Source organism: Salminus brasiliensis, chromosome 1, assembly GCF_030463535.1.
Source record: "Salminus brasiliensis chromosome 1, fSalBra1.hap2, whole genome shotgun sequence".
In the NCBI taxonomy this organism is placed as follows: Eukaryota; Metazoa; Chordata; class Actinopteri; order Characiformes; family Bryconidae; genus Salminus; species Salminus brasiliensis.
In genome coordinates, this window is record NC_132878.1 from 59,460,237 (window position 1) to 59,479,823 (window position 19,587).

The 19,587-nt window shown below is 40.0% G+C and overlaps 1 protein-coding gene across 1 annotated transcript; it reads right to left on the minus strand.

Moving 5' to 3' along the window:
* Window positions 1-582: 582 nt before the first annotated feature.
* Window positions 583-16,751, minus strand: apobb.1 (apolipoprotein Bb, tandem duplicate 1). The gene is made up of 30 exons (XM_072696982.1): window positions 16,697-16,751; window positions 16,179-16,208; window positions 15,783-15,886; window positions 15,556-15,701; window positions 15,216-15,363; window positions 14,944-15,096; window positions 14,734-14,858; window positions 14,554-14,639; window positions 14,013-14,463; window positions 13,756-13,870; window positions 13,501-13,647; window positions 13,206-13,417; window positions 12,806-13,001; window positions 12,519-12,698; window positions 12,092-12,295; window positions 11,711-11,878; window positions 11,401-11,606; window positions 11,106-11,285; window positions 10,883-10,992; window positions 10,591-10,792; window positions 9,928-10,100; window positions 9,415-9,578; window positions 8,737-8,840; window positions 8,250-8,623; window positions 7,100-8,145; window positions 3,925-7,033; window positions 2,185-3,747; window positions 1,966-2,071; window positions 1,669-1,855; window positions 583-1,557 (listed from the first exon to the last, which is right to left on the minus strand). The coding sequence occupies exons 1-30, from the start codon at window positions 16,749-16,751 to the stop codon at window positions 583-585; spliced, it is 11,019 nt and encodes a 3,672-aa protein (XP_072553083.1).
* Window positions 16,752-19,587: the final 2,836 nt, after the last annotated feature.

Sequence of the window (19,587 nt, forward strand, 5' to 3'; positions counted from 1 at the left end):
CTCATTTAATAGGCCACGATCATGCTAAAATAGGCATGGAACAGCTCTAAAGATGGCATTGGGGAGGGGTAAGAGGAAATTGTTGATATTGTTTTGTTTTGTTGTCGTTTGTGAGTCTTAAATACGTAATATAAATGTGTGGCTTTTTGTGTTCACTTTCCATGCAAGATTTTGCAGATGATGAGAACAGTGTGAATGATCTTGTGATGTTGGTATTGTTGAACATTTTAAAAATTGTGTGAAGGACACTAGAAAAACTAGAAAAAATGCTCTGGGGAAATAATAATTCCAACCACTGCACAATACTTTGCCTTTATTGTGTTTCATTCAGTTTAGCATGAATAGCAAAGACATAAATGAAAGAGGGAGACAATAAAGATTGCATTGCATCTTTTGTAGCTATATAGAGTCCCCGCTTCCACAAACAAAATAATACAATGGAATATGAATGAAGTGTGCAAGACAGCGCTAATTGCTTTAAATACATGCTGAGATAAAACTGAAAAGTGTTCTTTTCATTTGTCCATCACTCATTAACAGAGGGTAGTGTTTCATATGAGAAGTCCGTTTAGAGTGAAGGCCTTATTGGTGGAAGGGGAAGGGAAGCTCAAATTCTAGGCTAGCCTGTCTAGCCCCGAACTCTACTGGAAGAATTGTAGAGACTATGCCAGTAAGTTCATTTAGCACAAACATGATGAACTCCATGCATTGTTTAACAATGTCATTAAACTGCTCAATGGTCAGCAAAGCATCAGCGTTCTCGATCAGTCTTTTAAGTGAGCTGATGAAATTAGTGTAGTATTTGTTGACGTACAGAGCAACAGCATCAACAACATCAGATCTGATCATGTCAATGAATTCCTGTGCCTTCTCAACAACCTCCTGGAGGGTGTCACTGAGCATCTTGAGAACCACGTCAAGGCTCTCCAGCTGCTTCACAGTATTCACAGTGTGGGTCACAAGGCGCCTCAGGTTGCTCTTCACAAAATCCAAAATCTGTTCTCCAGTCATGACCTCACCAGACGGCAGGGTAACCTGGACTGTGCTGATGGTATTACTGATGGAAGCAAGGTAAGCCTCCAGATTGTCAGTGATTGCCATGACAATCTGTTCGAACACCACAAAGACATTGCTTTTGATTTTTTTGCAGATCTCAGACAGAGTAGCTTCTTCCATACCAGGCAGCTTGATTTGGGTCTCCCTCAGAAATTTGATAGCAGCATTAAAAAGGCTCTGAATAGCCTGCTGATACTGAACAACTACATTTCTGAAGAGGATAGACAGCTGGCTAAGCTCAGGCGCATGATTAGAAACAGTAGTGAAGGCTTCGGTAAGAGCACTGACAACTGTTGTCTTCAGTCCTTGCAAAGCACTGGAAATGCCATATTTTTCACCAAAGTTGGAAATAGTTGAGGTGAGGGTAGAAAATCTCATTGTTAAGCACATGATCATCTCGCTAGGTGCTTCCAGGTTGTAAGTTGCCTGGATTTGTATTTTCTCCTCTCCTGTTGCTGTCATTCTCATAGTAATAATGTCAACATCATTTTCAGGTGCAGACTGCAAAACAAACAAACAAACAAACAAACAAAAAAGCACATTAGTACAAACTGTCATCAATGCAAAGAAAAGTTATAAGCTCAATCACACAGAATTGAAAAAGTTACTAACCGGATAACGGCTGTAGAGGCGTGTGTTTATCTGAGATGGGGTCTGTCCATTGAGCTGCAAACCAAGAAGGCCAGCAGTTGGCGTTGAAACGGATGCACTGACTCCATCTTTCCGAGCAGCATAACGAAGGTTCGCATCAGTGAAAGTTGGGCTGGTGATGTCCAAATTCAGAGTATGGCTAGGATCACTAAAATGGAATGAATAATAATGTATAATTACATCCCATTTAGCTCCAAACTGTATGAAATGAGTATACATGTTCAAATTCTAATTCCTTGAACTTGGAAAATATATTACCTCAGTTTAAGAACACTGTTGAAGTCCATGGTGAAATCATTATGTTCCAAGAATGCCTTGGCAGTGGCAGTGAGACCACCATTCTCCATTGCAGTACTGATGTAACCTATTGCAAATCAAACCACAAAAATTACACACAAACTCTAGAACTCAAACTAAAAGTTAGACAAATGTAAAACATCCATTTTTTCCATTTTTTCTGGAGAAACAAATACTCACTGTCCAGATCATAGCCCAAGAGCACAGCAGGAGATTTGGCTGAGGATTTGAAATCAACTTTGAAGACTGGGGCATCACCTTCCACATCTATAGCAACATTAGTGGTGTAGACAGGAGAGATCATGTCTGTGGTATAGGAAATCTTTTGATTGGCGAGAGTAATGTCCACCACTGTCTTCTCGTAGATGGTGAGCTCACCAAAGGTGCTTGGCTGAGACAGGTCAAATTCCACATCAGCAGTTAGTGAACCCATTGGAGCCAGGTCAATAGTGGCTTTGCCTGCATGTTTACCCTTTGTGTTGAGGGCCGCAATGTTGACTTCATTGTTGGAGACAAAGTTCAAAACCGTGTACACACGGTTAAGGGCTGCCTCTAATTCAAAGTTCTCATCAACATCAAACATGACTTTCAAATCTGCATGATTGACATTAATGTCACCGCTAGTCTTCAGTTTGGAACGTAGACCTTCACCATTCATGTAGATGCTTGCCTCATTGTCCAAAGCTCCCTTCACAACACCAGTTTCCAGGACTTTTCCATCAATCATGCCCTTTGTGGTAGACTCAGCAGAAATATAAGTCAAACTTCCATCTAGCTTCAAGATGTTCTCAGCATCGCCATTGCCAACAGCCTTGATAATAGGGATGTCAAATGTGTATTTGGCACTCACGGTGGATGCTGCATTTGGATGGGTTTTGGTGTCTGCATTCAACTTGTGGTTAGCTTCAAAGGTAAGGATGGGCAGGTCCACCTTCGCAAATGTGTTCACAGCTATTAGAACCGCTAGAGTGTCTGTGTTCAGAGTCATGGTGCTGTTATGGCTTCCCTTGACATGATTGTTCTCCAGTGATAAAGCAGTGGCCAGTTTCAGTCCTCTCTTTGAGGTCAGTCTGCTGCTTCCTTCAAGTTTGGCCTTCAGTGGTTCATACACAGAGGTGGAGGTTGCAGCAATGCGAATGACCAGATCATCATCTCCATGTATTCCAGCATTCGCATTTATATTGAATACGGAGGACTTAAAGGAGACCTCAGAATTTAACTTGCCCATAGCTGGAACAGTGATGAGGCCAAGATCAATGATCGGTGGAGACCTACTCTTTTGGTAGACTACTTTTGCATCTACATCAATGGCATGCCTAGTGGTAGTTAACAGGTGCTTAAGGCCAAAATGCTCATACAGGTTGAGGTCATTGATGGGTGGGATGGTAAAATCGAAAACTGGCAAAATCATTTCTGGAGTGCTGATAGGCACATTCAGGAACTCAAGGTCGGTTTCACCATTTACAGCGGCATAAACACCAGTTTCAGCTTTCTTGTTGTCTACTGTAAAGTTATAGTTATATCTGTACTGGTTGAAGCGCACTAGTGCTACTGTATTGATACGTTGCTTCTTGGTGTTGACAATAACAGAATAATCATTCTCAAGATCAATTTTGGCCGGGAGAGAGTCCTCGAAATTGGCTTTGACATTACCCTTGTTCTGGAAATCAATGACAATATCAGTAGGACGGACCATGAAGGTAAATGCATTGGATAGAGTACCACTTAGAGCTCCAACAAGTTCTGTGTCGTGTTTTGCCTCCATCTCTATTTTCATATCTCCAAGGTGAGCCCTACCAGATACAACCACCAAACTGTTCTTAATTAATGGAGAGGTAGTTTCAAGCTGGCCATTGAAGTCAATGTGGCTCAGGGCAACGGCATCAAAGTTGAATGTCTCCTTCATCTTCAGGTCAGCACTATCAAGATCTTCAGTCAAGGTGAGTTTTATACTTCTTAGATCCATAACGAAGCTTAGGTCACTCTTGTAATTGACATCTTTAGAATAATCATATTGGCTCACTTTGTTAGTGCCTACATTTTTAACTGTCACTTTGAGGGTGGTGTCTTTCTGTGTAGCAAATACTGACTGGGTCAGAGCAACCTCACTGGTATAGGAAAGCATAGCGATGTCCACTTGGTGCTTGTAAGATGTTTCAAGAGATGCTGACATTCCACCTTCCACTGCAAGGAAGGCTCTGTTGACAAGGTCTGCCTTGTATGGTGTTGTATTCGCCTTCACAGATGTCTGAGCAGTGGCTTGGGCTGAGAGGCCATAGAAGGTTACTGATGCCTGGTGTTCAATTGTAAGGGCACTATGCATGAACTTCAGAGTCTCTGCAATTATGAGACGGCTCATTCTTGGAATACCAATACGGGCTGTGGAATCTAGATTATAGTTGAGAATTGGAAATCTTGGAGATGCACCCACTGAGGTAATAAATGCTGTAAAATGATGCATTTGTTCATTGTCAGTGGAATTCTGAATTTCAGCAGAGGTCCTGAAGGTATAAATGGGGCTACTGAGTCTGATCTCACTGTAAAGCTTTCCAAAGGCAGGTATGACCACAACGTCTGGGATCTTAGGCAGCTTGATCTCAGGAATCTGAAGAGGAATGTCAAGGATGTACTCATCACTTAATTTGGGAATGGCAGGGAAGGAAATCTCTGGAATAGTCATCTCTGGCAATGTGATGGCAGAGAAGTCAGGCAGGAAGCTTGCTGTGAGCTCTCCAAAGGGGGCATTATTAGTGAGGGTCTCAATTTCAAAGTTCCTAATCAAATCAAGTAGCTCTGCAAGCCATTGCTTGATATCCTCAAAACGAATGGTGGTTGCTGGAACATTGTAGACTTCCAGAATGGTGAATTGTGGAAGTTCAAACTGTGTTGGGAGCTCCATTTCATAAAGTTGGTGAAAACTGAATTTCATGGAGGGAAGAACGAGGTCAGTGAATGGAACAGTGAAAGAAGGGAACTCAAGTTCTGCATTCTCCAAGCCAGTGACAACTCCTTCAATGATTTGCTTTAACTCAATGACAAACTGTTGATCACCAAATATGTCATTAATGGCATCTTTGACAACAGTCAGGCTCTTTAGGTAGATATCACGTACATGCTCCAAAGCCAGGAGAATTTGTCCTCTGAAGTCTTTATCTATCATTTGTCTGAATGCCTCAGCAAATACTTTGATGTTATTAAGAGCAAAACTGTCAATGAAGTCCTTTAATGTCTTCATGACGTCTGTGACTTTAACTGCTTTCAGATCTTCAAGAGAAGCAGAGATAGACGACAGAGCATAGTTAATAAATTCTCTAGCTGCTTCAAGTTTCTGAGGGAGCTCAAGTGACACAATAAGGTCGTTAAGTTTGGTTGTGCACTCACTGATTTTCTGATTTGCCTCGTCCACAAATACATTGTAATTAAATGCCTTCATTTTTTGGACAAAAGTGTCCAGGAACTTGTTGAGATCCTCAATTATGTCCTTCATCTCGGTTGTCTTCAGATAAGTGATGGCTTCATCCAGCATGTTTGGGAAAGGGATCTGAATGGATTTCAGTGTATTGTCTAAAACTTCGACTGTTTGATCAATCTTGAACTGCTTGATAAGGTCCACAACCTTGTCCAGAAATGCTTCAATCTTCCTGTCAATCTCATATTTCACAAGAAAGTCTCTCACGTTGCTGTAGATAATTTTACACTTGCCCTCGATGTCCAGTTCAGTGATCAGCTGCTTTAACATATTAGCAATCTTGCTGATTTCTTCTGTGGGTAATGTAGCCAAAAGATCCTCTGTGTACTCTTGAATATTGGTGGAGACAATGGCATTCTTCACATCCTCAACAAATCTGGCCTTATCAAATTTCGCAACCATGTCCTTCAGGTCAGTGACAATCAGCACTAATGTGTCTTTGATTGCATATTGTTCACTGTAGTCATTCAAAAAGGCAAAGATTCTGTCCTTCGTTATATCAATCTTTCTGATTAGATCTTCAATGGCCTCGATGACAACAAAGAGCATATCACTGATGTCATATTTCTCCATGAGTGCATCCAGCTTTTCTGTTAGCTTCTGAAGAACTGGAGCACCATTCTCAATCATTTCCTTCACAATTTTCTCCACTTCAGTTTGCATCGTCTGAGCAGCAGTCTTCAGTTTCAGTACAGAGTCCATCAAACCCTCAACAGTGATAGGACAGTCCTGTGCAAATGTAATCAACTTATTTTTAAGCTGGGCAGCCCTTTCTTCAAGATTCAGGTCATTTACAACATCCCTAACCTGCTGCAGAAGAGTTTGAATCTTGTCCACAAAGTCTTCTCTTTTTATATAATTTTGCAGGGCCTCAATCACGGCCACAGCTGTGTCTTTGATCTTTTCGAAAACTGCTGGAAGACTCTCAATAAATGGCAGATTGATGACATGGCTCTCTGTGTTCTTATCATATTTCAGGAAACCAGACAAGGAGATATCTTGGCTACTGATGTAGGCATTGGTGAATACTCCAGATACTTCCAGTCCAATCCTCGTAGGGTTGTTATATGCACTGACATCTTGGCTGATTTCGTTGTTGTTTACCTTGGTTTTCACTCTCACTGTAGTGGATTGCTCAGAAGGTGTCAGTACAGTGTCAACTTTGTTGTCAAAGTTCATTTCAGTAGTGTCATCATCACTGAACTCGTGTTTGGTTGAGATCCTACATTCATGGGAATGTGCAAGGGCAAGTGGCTCTGCCTTTAGAAGGATCTTGGTGTAAACCTGGGCACTCTGTTTTCCATACAGGTTCAATTCTCCATCTCCATTTGCAAGGGCGTTAAGGTTGAAGCTGAAAGGAACAGCTGTAGCCCGAAGGGTTGTGGTCAAGCGAACAGGCTGGGAATTCAAATTGGCATTGTTGCTAATTCTGACACTAAGTCCAGCAATCTCCATTTCAGTGTCATGGCTCATGTGGGCCCCCATGAATTTTCCAGTTGTACTGCACTTGGCAGTTGCAGTTAGATCTGCATATCCAATCTCGTAAGTGTGTTTTAGCTCCTCTGCACCAAGGGCAAGCTTCAGACTACCTGTAAGATCTGCTTTGTAGGGTTCAGCCTTGAACACAGCTTCATTATTTATCTGGACCAGAAGAATCTTCATGTCGTTGTTGATATTCACAGTAGCAGAGTAAGGCTCAGCCTGAACAGAGATATCATTCAGGTACTGCAAATATTCAGCAAAATTAACTTGGGATTTACAAGCTAAAGCTAAAGAAGATGTAGTCGCAGACATGGAGATGTCATTAGTAAGATCCATGTCAACAAATTCACCATTTGTCTTGACTGACAGAGAAGCCTTTGTGGAATCAAGCCGACCACTGAAAGTATTCTTCAGAATCAGGGGGCTGTTCAGGAGAGTGGTCCCACTAGTAGTCAGGCCATTGTTGTTCAGAGTCAGACTGACTTCATGGGTAGCACTGTGATCAGCCAGCTGGGCAGAAGCATTGCAGTTTACAGCCAGACCATTAACATCCAGAGTGGCAATGAACAGGGATGTGATATGGTCTTTAGAATGATCTGTTGTGGTCTCAATCTTGATGTTGACATCTCCAGCACTACCGCTTGCTTCAGCAATGTTCTGGATCTTCAGGCCCAGAGCCAATGCCTTGGTATCTGATTTTGCAGAAAACTTGGACTTCATGAAAGTGACTTCAGCAGTATGGATCAGCATGTCTTCAAAAGCATTCGTATTGGACTGAACTGACAACTCTCCATTAGCTAATGTTGCTGCAACAGAATTCTCAACCTGAAGGGCAGTTGAGTCTACCTTTAATGAAGACTGAAACCTTGCCTCTGGCCTGAATGGGAAGAGAACAAGTGACTGTGTGAAAACCGTATCACCCTGAATAGGGCCGGTCCTGAAGAATCCCTTTAAGTTGCTATCTCCAGAGATTCCTTCTGTATTGATTCCTAGTTGGCCTGTATGCTCCAGAAACGCTTCTACACCAAGGGGACTGTTGGCATCAAATTTGCTGCTTGATTTTATACTGATCTCCTTTAGTTTTATCTCTTCAACAATGTTGATGTTGGCATCAATTAGCTTGTGGTTGACAGCAGTGTTAATCTCTGCCTTTAGAATGTCACTTGATGATGCAGAAAGCAGACCTGATCCTGTAATAAAAAAGGACATATATTTAATTAAATATTCAGTTAATTTAGGTTAGCTAACTGGTAACACATGCTGAATTTAAAGACACAGTTTTATTATGCCATACCTTGGACTCCAAAGGAGAGAATGTCCACAGGGCTTGTTCCAGTTACTTTGAGTTTGGCAGAATAGCTTAGGTGTTCATCTGGATCTCTTCCAGCAGATGCAGCCGCCTCCATGTTGTAAAGGTTGCTTCTAAGCTTACCAGACACTTCTGCCATTCCGAGCACGGGCAGAGACACGGTTAGTCTCTCTGGAACAACTATTTCAGGAACTGGAACACTAACAGAGGCAAACTTTAGGCCAAGTGCAGGCACTTTCAGTTGTGGTGTGGTGAGAGCAGAAGGGAAGTCCAGATCCTTAGATGACTTGCCACCAAAAGGTATAGGAAAAGTGACTGTGTAGTAATCCTTGCCAAATTGATACTCAGCTTCAGCTTCACTGTTGAAAGAAAGTCAAGTTTACTGATTAGGAGTGTGTGACTTCTTTACTATTTCCACACTGTAACATTACAAAATCAATTACTCAGTTTGATGCATTTTTGATTCACTTACACATTCATAAACAGTGTCTCAGGCACACCAAACTCTTGTAAAGCAGGAACCCTTAAGTCTTCCACAAATGGGATCTTAGAAGCTTCAAGGTAGTTATTTGTGGCCTGGAAAAAAAACAGAAAGCAGTATGTTGCAATTATCTGGTTCCGCATGGAAAGTGTATCCCTGCAGAGTATTTAATACTAATAACACTATGCTATTTTATTTTAATTATTTACATCATTTTTAAAGCCATGTAGTAGTAGGTTTTAGCTGATTCTTTGACACCCACATCCTCCCATTTATCATCCCATTTTGTACATATGACTCTGCCGCTATGTCCTGATATAGTACACTGTATGACAAAATAGTGCAGTTTTTTACAGCCTTTAAATGTAGTTATTTATGTGATTGTCAGTGTTCATCTACACAAGGGCTAACATGCCTTGGACCTATTTCTTACAAATTTCTCTGTACTTTGCAATGCTGCTCTGTTGTTCTGTAATCCCTGCATTAAGTGCAATCTGTAAACTTTAAATGGCCAATAGAACAGGATGTAAGTGCTTATAAAACTGGCAGCTTATTGCTTATTAATTGCTCTTAAACCGAAATATATATAATGAAATAAATGCATATTTTATCTTTTCTTGTACAACCTTCATTTCATTGGTTTGCGAGTGGGAAAAGTATTATTTTTACCTCAACTGAGGAGGTTAACACATCACGAATGGTCTTGTCAGTCTGGCCAAGACGTTGATCAAAGAAGTCACTGATCTCTGCTTTGATGGTGTCAAATTCTGGTAAGATGCTCTTGGTTACAGAGTTGACATCTGACTTAATCTCAGCTTTAATTCTTTCATCACCTAAAAAAGAGAAAAAAAAGTTTCATTTACAGTTTTGTATGCTTTTTTTATAGATAACAGGGACAGTGTATCTGTTTTAAAAGATAACAGGTCTACAAAGGTGACCTTTCTCCCCACTTTAGTAATGGGGTGCTGTTCTATAGCACAGAAAATGAAATAAATGTAATAAATGAGTGTTAGGCATAATTTGGGGGTGCCACAATTAATTTAATTTAAAATGTAATCTTTTATTTATAATTGATCTATATATATATATATATATATATATATATATATATATATATATGTGTGTGTGTGTGTGTGTGTGTGTGTGTGTGTGTGTGTGCTGTCGTAAAAGATAGATATGTACCATATTTCACAGTGAGGTTTTGCACAGAAGAGGTCTCAAAGAACTTGATGTCACTTTTAAGTTCCAGTATTAGATCCTCAGCACGCTTTAGACTGGCAGCCATTTTTGCATCAGTCTGAAGAGATGGGGCGAGCAGCTGAACCTGCAGCATGGCATCGGTCATTGCCTTCATTCTGAAAGAAAAGATTTAAATTTGAGATTTTAGTCATGACATGACAAGACCTCTTCACAACACGTCACCAGAAACATTCTGTCTTTTCTCAAGGACAGAAAGGTGAAGGAGAAGTTTCAGATGGAGTGGACTTTACATTCCTTTTCCAATCTGCAATCTCTATGCCAATTGGAACTAGGTCTGTTAAACAAGATGGGCTTTTTAACTTTAACTTTTTTTACCCTAAACTGTGTGCAGCATCTACCTGTCTTTCAGCAGCACAGAACACTATTCTATGCCATAAATATACCTTCACATAATTGTACAAATGTTCATATAATTCTGCAACATACAATTACTTTGTGTACAGTCTGTGTATCAGTCTGGTATATGTTACTCATATTTAATATTTCACTCACCCAGACATATTTTGTGTAGCATACTTGGTGAAATACAGTGATTCTCAAATGATTTAAGCAAGAGGTAAGAGGAGATCAAATGTATATACGTACTTAGCCTGAGTGATCAGAGAAGCCTGTGCTACTTTGTTGTTAAAGAAGTCAATCCTGATGGAACGTGCGTCATTCGCAGTTTTTGGTTCAGCTGTATCAATTTGAAATCCGACATCAAGGTACTCAGGGATCTGGAGATCAGCAGAAACAGCATACTTCTTTCGGTTGAACGTCATCTTAGCTGTGGCCTCAGTGGGAGTTCCTGGAGTACATGTAGTTACAATCAGGACATTTTACACAAAAAGCTTGATGTATATTTCGATGCATGTTGAGCAATTAGGTTGTGTCTTACCCTCAGCTTTCACCAGGACTGTGACTTTGTCAACCATCCCCTCATGTGCATACCTAACGGTGGCAGTGTACTCAGAGACTTCACCAGTGGGATGCAGCTCAATGTCATACCTAAACAGAGAATTAGTTAGTTCAATATTTAAAAGGGGAAAAAACACAGTTATGACAAGCTAATAAAGTAGGCTTAATATTAAAGTCGTAATATTTGTGCAATGTGTGCTTACCTGCTGTTACCAGAAAGGGGGAAGTACGGGGAGGCATCATTTAACATGGCTCTTGAGAAATGAACAGAATCACAATAGTTGAGACCAGGAAAGAGAGGTCTGCAATGATCCTCACTAATACGCTGCATCATGGCAGGAACAGTCTTGATGTCATCACCAGCAACAGAAAACAGGGAGTTGCTGTACAGATAAAACAAATAGAGTGAACAGTGTTATACTTGCTCCTACTGCATGATTGTGCTCTGTTATTGCTTATTAATAATGCCATTTTGAAAAATCTGTTAAAACATCTCACGTAATACTGATGAGTTTAGATGGAGTCTCAGGGGCAGGGAGGGTCAGCTTGATCTCGTTGTGGCTCAAGGCAACCTTAGCTCTAAGGCCGCTCTCATGGTAGATGCTGGTGTGCATCTCCAGGCCAGAGTTAACGTAGTCTGGGAGGTGGGTGCCAATCTCAGTCACAAACTCAACACCAAGAGATGGCATGAAAGCAATTTCACTCTGTAAATGACATCAAATACAACAAGTTGAAGTGGGAAGTTTTGGCTAAAGTGTGAACAATATGATGAAAGAAATTAGTTAGTAAAAGATTTTTATTTGTGTACCATATCACGAGCAACTTTCAGTCCTCCTTTGACCCCAGGTGTGAAGGTACCAGAAAGGGCAACCCTCAGTGGGACACCAGGACCAGTAGGTAGGTAGAACTCATTGTCCATGAAGATGTAATGAAGGAAAAGCTCATTGTCAGCACTTGAGTACAGGCCTTTGATGAACTGAATCAAGAGGAAAAAACATAGGGCATTAGATACACTGCAATCATAATTACTATTATTAATATTACATTATTGTCGTTATTATGCATTACATATATGTACTATCCATTTAAATCCATCTGGGATGAGTATATGTTGTATTTAATGCAAAATTTGTAATGTAAATGTAATTTGTAAATGTTTAAATTTGCAGATATTGTTAGGTGTACTCACATCAGCAGGGAACATCTTTAGAAGATTTTCAACCACCTTTGACACAGAGTACGCCAATTCTTCCATATCTTTAATTTTAAGATAGCCAAGCTCAGCTCCCAGTAGCCTCAGGTAGAGCATTGCTTCAGGGGTGTCTTGGGCCTTCAGGTCCTTGATTAGCTTCTCAACATTGCGGGTAATTTGTTGGATGATATTTTGGGATGCCTAAAAATATAATAGCACATAAAATATATTTAATTCTCTCTAAAGAAACCATGTCTAGCAGAAAAAAAGAAGAAGAGGAAGAAGAAGCAGTTTGTAATTGCCCAGGTTCCGAAATACTGGAGCCAGGTAACTCACATTCTTTTGTATTTAATTTTTAGATTGACAATTAATTACTGAATAAAAAGCATTAGTCTACAGGACATTTGTGACTAAAATACAATACCTGTCTCTTTTTCCTGGCATTCCTTAATTCAGGGATGATATTCTTCAGAACCTCATTGACCTGAGAGGGCATCTTGTCAGAAGCAAAGTAAATGGTCTCCATCACGGTATCAGGAAAGAAACCATTGGGACCGAACAAGGCCTCTACAGTTGGTTCAAATCCCTTTCCCTCCACACCAACCTAAAGGTGAGAGGAAAAATTAGTCAAAAAGAAATATCAGTCAAAATTGAAATCTAATGCACATAATAGGCATATTTTTAATTAAACCATTAAAAGAAATAGCATACCTCAAACATGTCAATGTCATATCCAAAAGCATTCAGGGTCATTTCCAGAATGATTTCCCTGGGCAGTTTGTTTGCTTCTTCAAAGATCATATTTCCCTCTAGAGAGCCAATCCTGTAGTTGCGAGAAAACTTGGTGGGATCCATAACATTTCCAATCTCATTGCCTTGGAGAGCATCAAGAATCTTCTGCCTCAGCCTAAAAGAAAAGTGGGGAGATAACAGGCATTTTGTTTTACATCTGCAGGAAATTCTAGATGTAAACTTACTTAAAGGATTAGTATGTTCTACTCTATGTACAGTAAATGAGACTCTCAAATTTAAAACAAGTTCTTATGAAATATTTCATATGGTACATTTAGTACTTAGGTAATAAATATATTTTTAATATTTCTTTACTCACTCTTCAGTCTCTGGTGCAGTAGAGCTCAGAATGTTGGTAATATGAGATATGAAAAAGCTCTTAGCCTGCACATTTTCTTCAGTAGGGAGAGCTGCAGTCAACTGAGTAAGTTCAGCAGGTTGGGGATCCTTCATCAGAATGAGGTAAGCAGCGATGCGTTTCTGTACAGGAGCATCTTTGTTCAAGAGAACCTGCATGAGCACCACTCTGCCCTGTAAAGAGTAAGTAGAATGGTTAGATGGGTCAAAATCAAGAGGCACTAACTCACACTGTGCTGCGGGTATGAAGGTTGTACCTCTTCAGGAATAGGTGTCAGTCTGAAGACCTGGATGGCAGCCTGTTGAACCTCAGGGGAGGCAGCAGGCTGATTGATGCACTGGATCACAGCGGACTTCAGGGCAGGGCTGGCAGCACCCACTGCAGCAGCCATGTTACCAGTCACCTGTCCAGAATTACAGGTACTGATTTAGGATTCTGCAGAGACCTTATATATGCTTTAGTTTGTTCACTAGAGAGATTAAATAGACCAAAGAATATATACTGAACGTACCCTCAGGGTCAAATAGATATGCTCTTGGTCATCTGTGCAGTCACCAATCTCTTCAAGGACATAATCAGCCACTGCCTGGATTTCGGGAGTAACTCTTCCTTCTGCCTTATAGAGCCTGCCGTCATACAGTGAAAAATATCAGTACATAAACAAGTGCAGTAAATTGTGTGTTTTTTTTTTGTTTTTTTTTTACAAATATTATATGTACATATTTCTGTACTGATTGCGTCATGTCAAGAAAGTAGAACATTTCTCACCTTCTAACAGCATTGCTGGTAGCATAGTAAATGAGTTTGCTGGGCTTAAACCTAGCCATCTCCAGCATCTCCTTGACAAGGACGCGTGAGGGGTTGGGCACCAGTCCCATGGCATAAACTGCAGCATCAATTTCAGCTGTGCTGCTTCCCGTGCTCCTGAGCATTTTAATCATGGCACTGCTGCACTCTGGAGTACCACACTGGAACAAAGCCTGGTAGGTCAGGGAGCGAGAAACCTCCAGTGCCTTTGGCAAGGCAGCAGACAGAGTATCAGCATTTGCCTTGCGGATCATGGCCACAAGCTTCTGGGCCAAGTGGGCTCTCTTGTGTCCGTGGGAGGTCTGGGAAAGACCAGCCAGCTCCCTCAGAATGGTAAGGATAGTGTTCTCATCCTGAGTTGGGCTCATATCAACGCTGGCATCGAGGTGCAGGGGCTTCATGTTGGCTTCGTCTAACGGAGAGCCGAAAGTGAACAGTCAGAAAATGTATTCTTTCAGACATATGACAACTGATAACACATGCTCTTTCAGATAGTGCTTACTGTAATTGAAGACTCTGTCATTGTGCTCCGTCACTCCCACCAAAGACACAGTCTGTTTGCCAACATTTGTGATGCCATGTGTATCCCTATTGATGATGAAATAGATGAAACAGACAGTTTATTGACATTGCTCAAATACAAAAGTGTAAATCCCATAGAGATGTTGGATGAGCTACTCACTTGTAAGAGAAAGGTACAAGAAGGTGGTTCTCAGTGCAAACACCAGAGGTCATGTGCTTTTGCTGATTGTCAAATTTGTAGGAACAGGTCTGTTTGCTCCTGAACAGCTGAGCAAGTGGGTAGTTCTGTGGAACCGAAAAAGATCATGTTTGAACACAGCTTGAAGAATGATGTGCACATTATATTTCTTACAGTTGTTTCATGACTTACCATGCCTGTGATTAGGGCCAGAGGGCTGGTGTGGTCCTTGATTGGCCTGAAATTGTCACATCTGGACAGATCCCTTGTTAGGGTGACATCAGTGGCAATATCTCCTCTGGCATTCACAGTGTAATCAGTCTTGCACAGACCGAAAATTGTAGGCTGGTTTGGGGAACAAGGGTAAAATTTAAGCGGATTTCTAATATCTAACATCGTCTAATATCACACCAATATCATTTAACACTCCTTTCTTGAATGAGCTCAGGGAATTATAAACTGACCATTCTCTTGTTCCTCTCCTCTTCAAGCACAGGCACAGCAAGGGCAGAGATGATACCTCTCTTGATGTTCAGGATGTTAATGAGTTCATCGTCCTCAGGGAACAACTTGATGTCATTATCACCCTCCACAATGATCTTCAATGGGTTCCTGATTAATGAGACACAAACCGTTGATTAGTACCAATCTTATCTTCCCACTTGGTCTTCAATATTCAGTAGAGATTAACTCTAGTTTAAAACTGTGATAAAGTCAATGAGGATAGAATCGAGCCTAAGCTGAATCTGAGACCATCAAACAAGCCACCCCAATGTCACTTGGCTTCACTGGGAGCTGACATACTTCTCCATTTGAGCCTTGAAGTTGTCTGTGCCTGCAGCTGGCCTAAAGACTGGGTTTCCTTCGGCATCAGTGTCGATGACCTCACTTAGTGTGCATTCTTTGGTGTGCACCACATAGTGACATGTGCCAGGAACCTCAATCTCAACCTGTTAACAAAGTAGAAGTCTTTAGTCTTAAGGTTTTTCTTAGAGAATTTTAGAAGGAGTAGAGCAGAGAGATAGTAATACCTTGCAGCTAGCTTTGGGTCCATTGATGGCTCCATTTAGGCTGTTCAGGGACTCCGTTTCATAGATGTACTCATACTTGTGAAAACTCCTGTACCTTTTAGCCACTAGAGGGAGTTAAACAACACTCAGTTTCATAACTGACGAAGAATGACTATAAAACTCTCGTAGAACACAGTGAGAATGTTAGAAGTGCACATAGCAATGCATGTTTTGTGTTTATAATTATATATAAAATTGAAAATGGATTCAGGACAAAGCCATCAATTAACATAATATTTATTGCTTAAATGATACATTCTTTGGATACATTTAGGGTATATATTATATAGAAAATGTAGATTTCCCTATTGTCTTTGAATAGTTATTTGCTTAGCCTCAATAAAGAAAATGACTTACAAAGGCACTGTGCTTCCTCATCTTGAGCATCTACAAGCAGAACATGACAAACATATTTAAATAATCAATAATACAGTGAGTCAATAACATATGTCAATAAAAAATGACAAAATAGGCAATATGTGTCAGGTACATGTGTTAATGTTGAGAAATTTGCTAAATATGTTTTCCCATTTTACTTTTGTAGAGAAATTAAATAAAAAAAAAAATTCAATAAAAATATGTTAAAGGCATGTTTTGGCAACAAATCTAACTTTACCTAGAAATTTTTTATGTCAAAAATTTGCTTCTTTAGTTTTACACTGGAACTTCAAAGCTTAGCTTTGTTAATCTCATATTGTTACAGCACAAAACTTGGCGAAAGACATCAAACTCGCCTATTACTCTAAACTAGTAGTTTTTTTTGTTTGTTTGTTTTTTAGTATATTGTTGTAAATTATATCAACTGTTTACACCTATTTACCCTGGCATAAAAAATGAAATAACATAAAACCATAAAACGTCCCAGCGCTACCTACCAGTCAAGACAATGATGCTTAGGAGCAGCAAAAGGTAGAGCTTATTATCCCCCATGGTGGGTTCAGAAAAGCCCTCACCTTCAAATGGTAGTCGAGTACTCCAAAGAGACTAATGCCTGAGTGTCATCCTGGCTTTTTATACCAGAGAAGGCTTGCTGGGAGGTGAGATTAGACCCACAGACGGTACAGCCCTGCTCCAAAGTTCATACCATCCACCTCTGGGACAGGACAAAGGCAACTTGTTTCATAAAAAGAGATAGCTTTACAAAAGTTGCACCAAAGAAGCTGATACGCAAATTGCAGACAAGGCTTTTCCACTGGCTTGCATATAATGCAGACTTTGATTAATTTAAACTGTCCAATGAGCTCTAATAAGATCTATTATTGAGGATTTTTTTTATTAAACACAAAGGCAATCTTATTCACTTGTAGCATTGTTTATTTTTACCTCACATTAACACTATCAATACACATCCTTTTTGTATAAATGTTTAAAAAGCTGATGTTTTTGGTGTATTGTAGTTTGTTTCTTTCTAGTCCTCAGTTTTTCAACATTTTCTTGAGCTGAAGTTTATTTGTTGAAATTCACTATTGGACGAATTACAAACAATAAATATCAAAATCAAAAATGGGTTAAATTGTCAGTAACTTGCTTGGGAATAGCATTATGTGTGATTGGCCACAGTCTATTTTGATGTTCTGTGCCAGAAGATTGCCACTCTTGTCTGGAATCAGGTCACTATTGCAGACTGAATAAATCATTAAACTCCTGTCTGTTTCAGCTTCTCCCTTCTCTTTTAATCAACTGACCTCTTTGTAGCCCAGTTAAAAATGCCAAGTTGAACACATGGGGTTGGCTTAACAGAGAATGTGCAAAAGTGGTTGATCTTTGAAGAAAGCACAGGAAGGCCTGACTTTGTTTTGATAAGTACAGAATGCAGAGTCCATCAGGATTTAGTATCTTGGCTTGCACATCATTTACACCAGGGCTAAAAATCCCTGTCAACCATTGTCAATGGGGGTGCTAAAAGTTGTAATTTGTACCTGTGTTGTGTCAAGATTTAATGCTGAATGGACCAATAGAAATGCCTGAATGATTCTTAATGAAATATTTTTAAACTAACTTCCTAACTAACTAAGTTAAGATTTTTTTTCTGTCACCTGTAAAGTTAACATTTTGGAGATGCAAGATTTTTGCAGGGGGAAGTTTGAAGGGGGTAAGTAGCATGTAAGATTTAATTTTCGGAGGGGAATGCTAGTGAATGCTGGTGAATGTGAATTCATATTAGAGTGGTTAAAGAACTTCATGCAACATGTTACCATATTATCTTGACCTTTTTTGTGTCCAGGTAAGAAAACAGCAAAGCTCAGCAAAATGAAAGAAAGTATCTATTCTGCGCCTGTTTGTACTGCAGATTGTATGTTCCTGCACATTGCTCGCTGATAGGCAAGCTGCAGCTTATTTCAACTGATCCCACTTGTCGCTGGCCAAGGTACACCAGAGATCAATGCATGGCCACTGATCTTTTTATAATTTTTTTGGAGCAAAGGTCTTTTAATAGATCTTTTAATGGTCTTTTAAAAGTCTTGAAATGAAAATGCTTCCAAATGTAGTCCAGCAAAAATGGGCTTGAGACAAATCTCAAGGGGAACTGGTAGAGAGAGAGAGAGAGAGAGAGAGAGAGAGAGAGAGAGAGAGAGAGAGAGAGAGAGAGAGAGAAAAAAAAAGCATTTAATTTCTCTGGAAAGAAGAATTATGTTATACTATTCTGCAAAATGGCATACATTGTATGACATTATTGCATCAATATCAGTAACTAATGTGGAGTAAAAATGGCAATAAAATGACTGATCTCTTCACTCAGGGTTGTAGTGTTGCAGCAGAATTGCAGCCGTTGAGACCCTTGGTCAGACAACACCTCTTGAGCAGCATTTAGATCTGCTGGAATGTGCTCAGAAGTGTTGTCAGACCCAGGGTCCCATAGTAAACCCCAGTAAATCTGAAGTAATGGTCTTCTAAATGAAAGCCAGATTTCAGGAAAGAGTTCTCTCAACCTAGATCAAAGCCCTTCCTATGATTACCTGAAACCACCTAAAAAGATGTTTGACAGTACAATCCTGCCTATTGTGCTGTAGTGAAAGAAAAATAAACTGAAATAAGAACACTTACTTTAAAGATGTCTTAAATCCTACAGCGAGTCTGCAGTTTCAGGCACTCCAGTCTCAGGAGCTGAACCCTGAAAAAAGTCCTGTGTCAGTTAACAGGTAAACAGACCAACTAACCCACTGATCTGATCTGGTCCTAAAATGAGAGAGAGTGAAAATGAGAGAAAGAGAGATAAAATGAGAGACAGAGAGAAAATAAGACAAAGAGAGAAAGTGAGAGACATAGAGACAATGAGACAGAAAGAAAAAGGGAGACAGACACAATGAGACAGAAAGAAAATGAGACAGAGAGAAAAAATGAGACAGTGAGAAAATGAGACAGTGAGAAAATGAGAGACAGAGAGAAAATGAGAGACAGAGAGAAAATGTGACAGGGAGAAAATGAGAGACAGAGAGAAAATGAGACAGTGAGAGAAATGAGAGAGAGTGAAAATGAGAGAAAGAGAGATAAAATGAGAGACAGAGAGAAAATAAGACAAAGAGAGAAAGTGAGAGACATAGAGACAATGAGACAGAAAGAAAAAGGGAGACAGACACAATGAGACAGAAAGAAAATGAGACAGAGAAAGAAAATGTGACAGGGAGAAAATGGGACAGGGAGAAAATGAGAGACAGAGAGAAAATGAGACAGTGAGAGAAATGAGACAGTAGACAATTAGACAGTGACAAAAATCAAAGGCAGAGAGAGAAAATGAGAGACAGAGAGAAAATAAAACAGAGAGAGA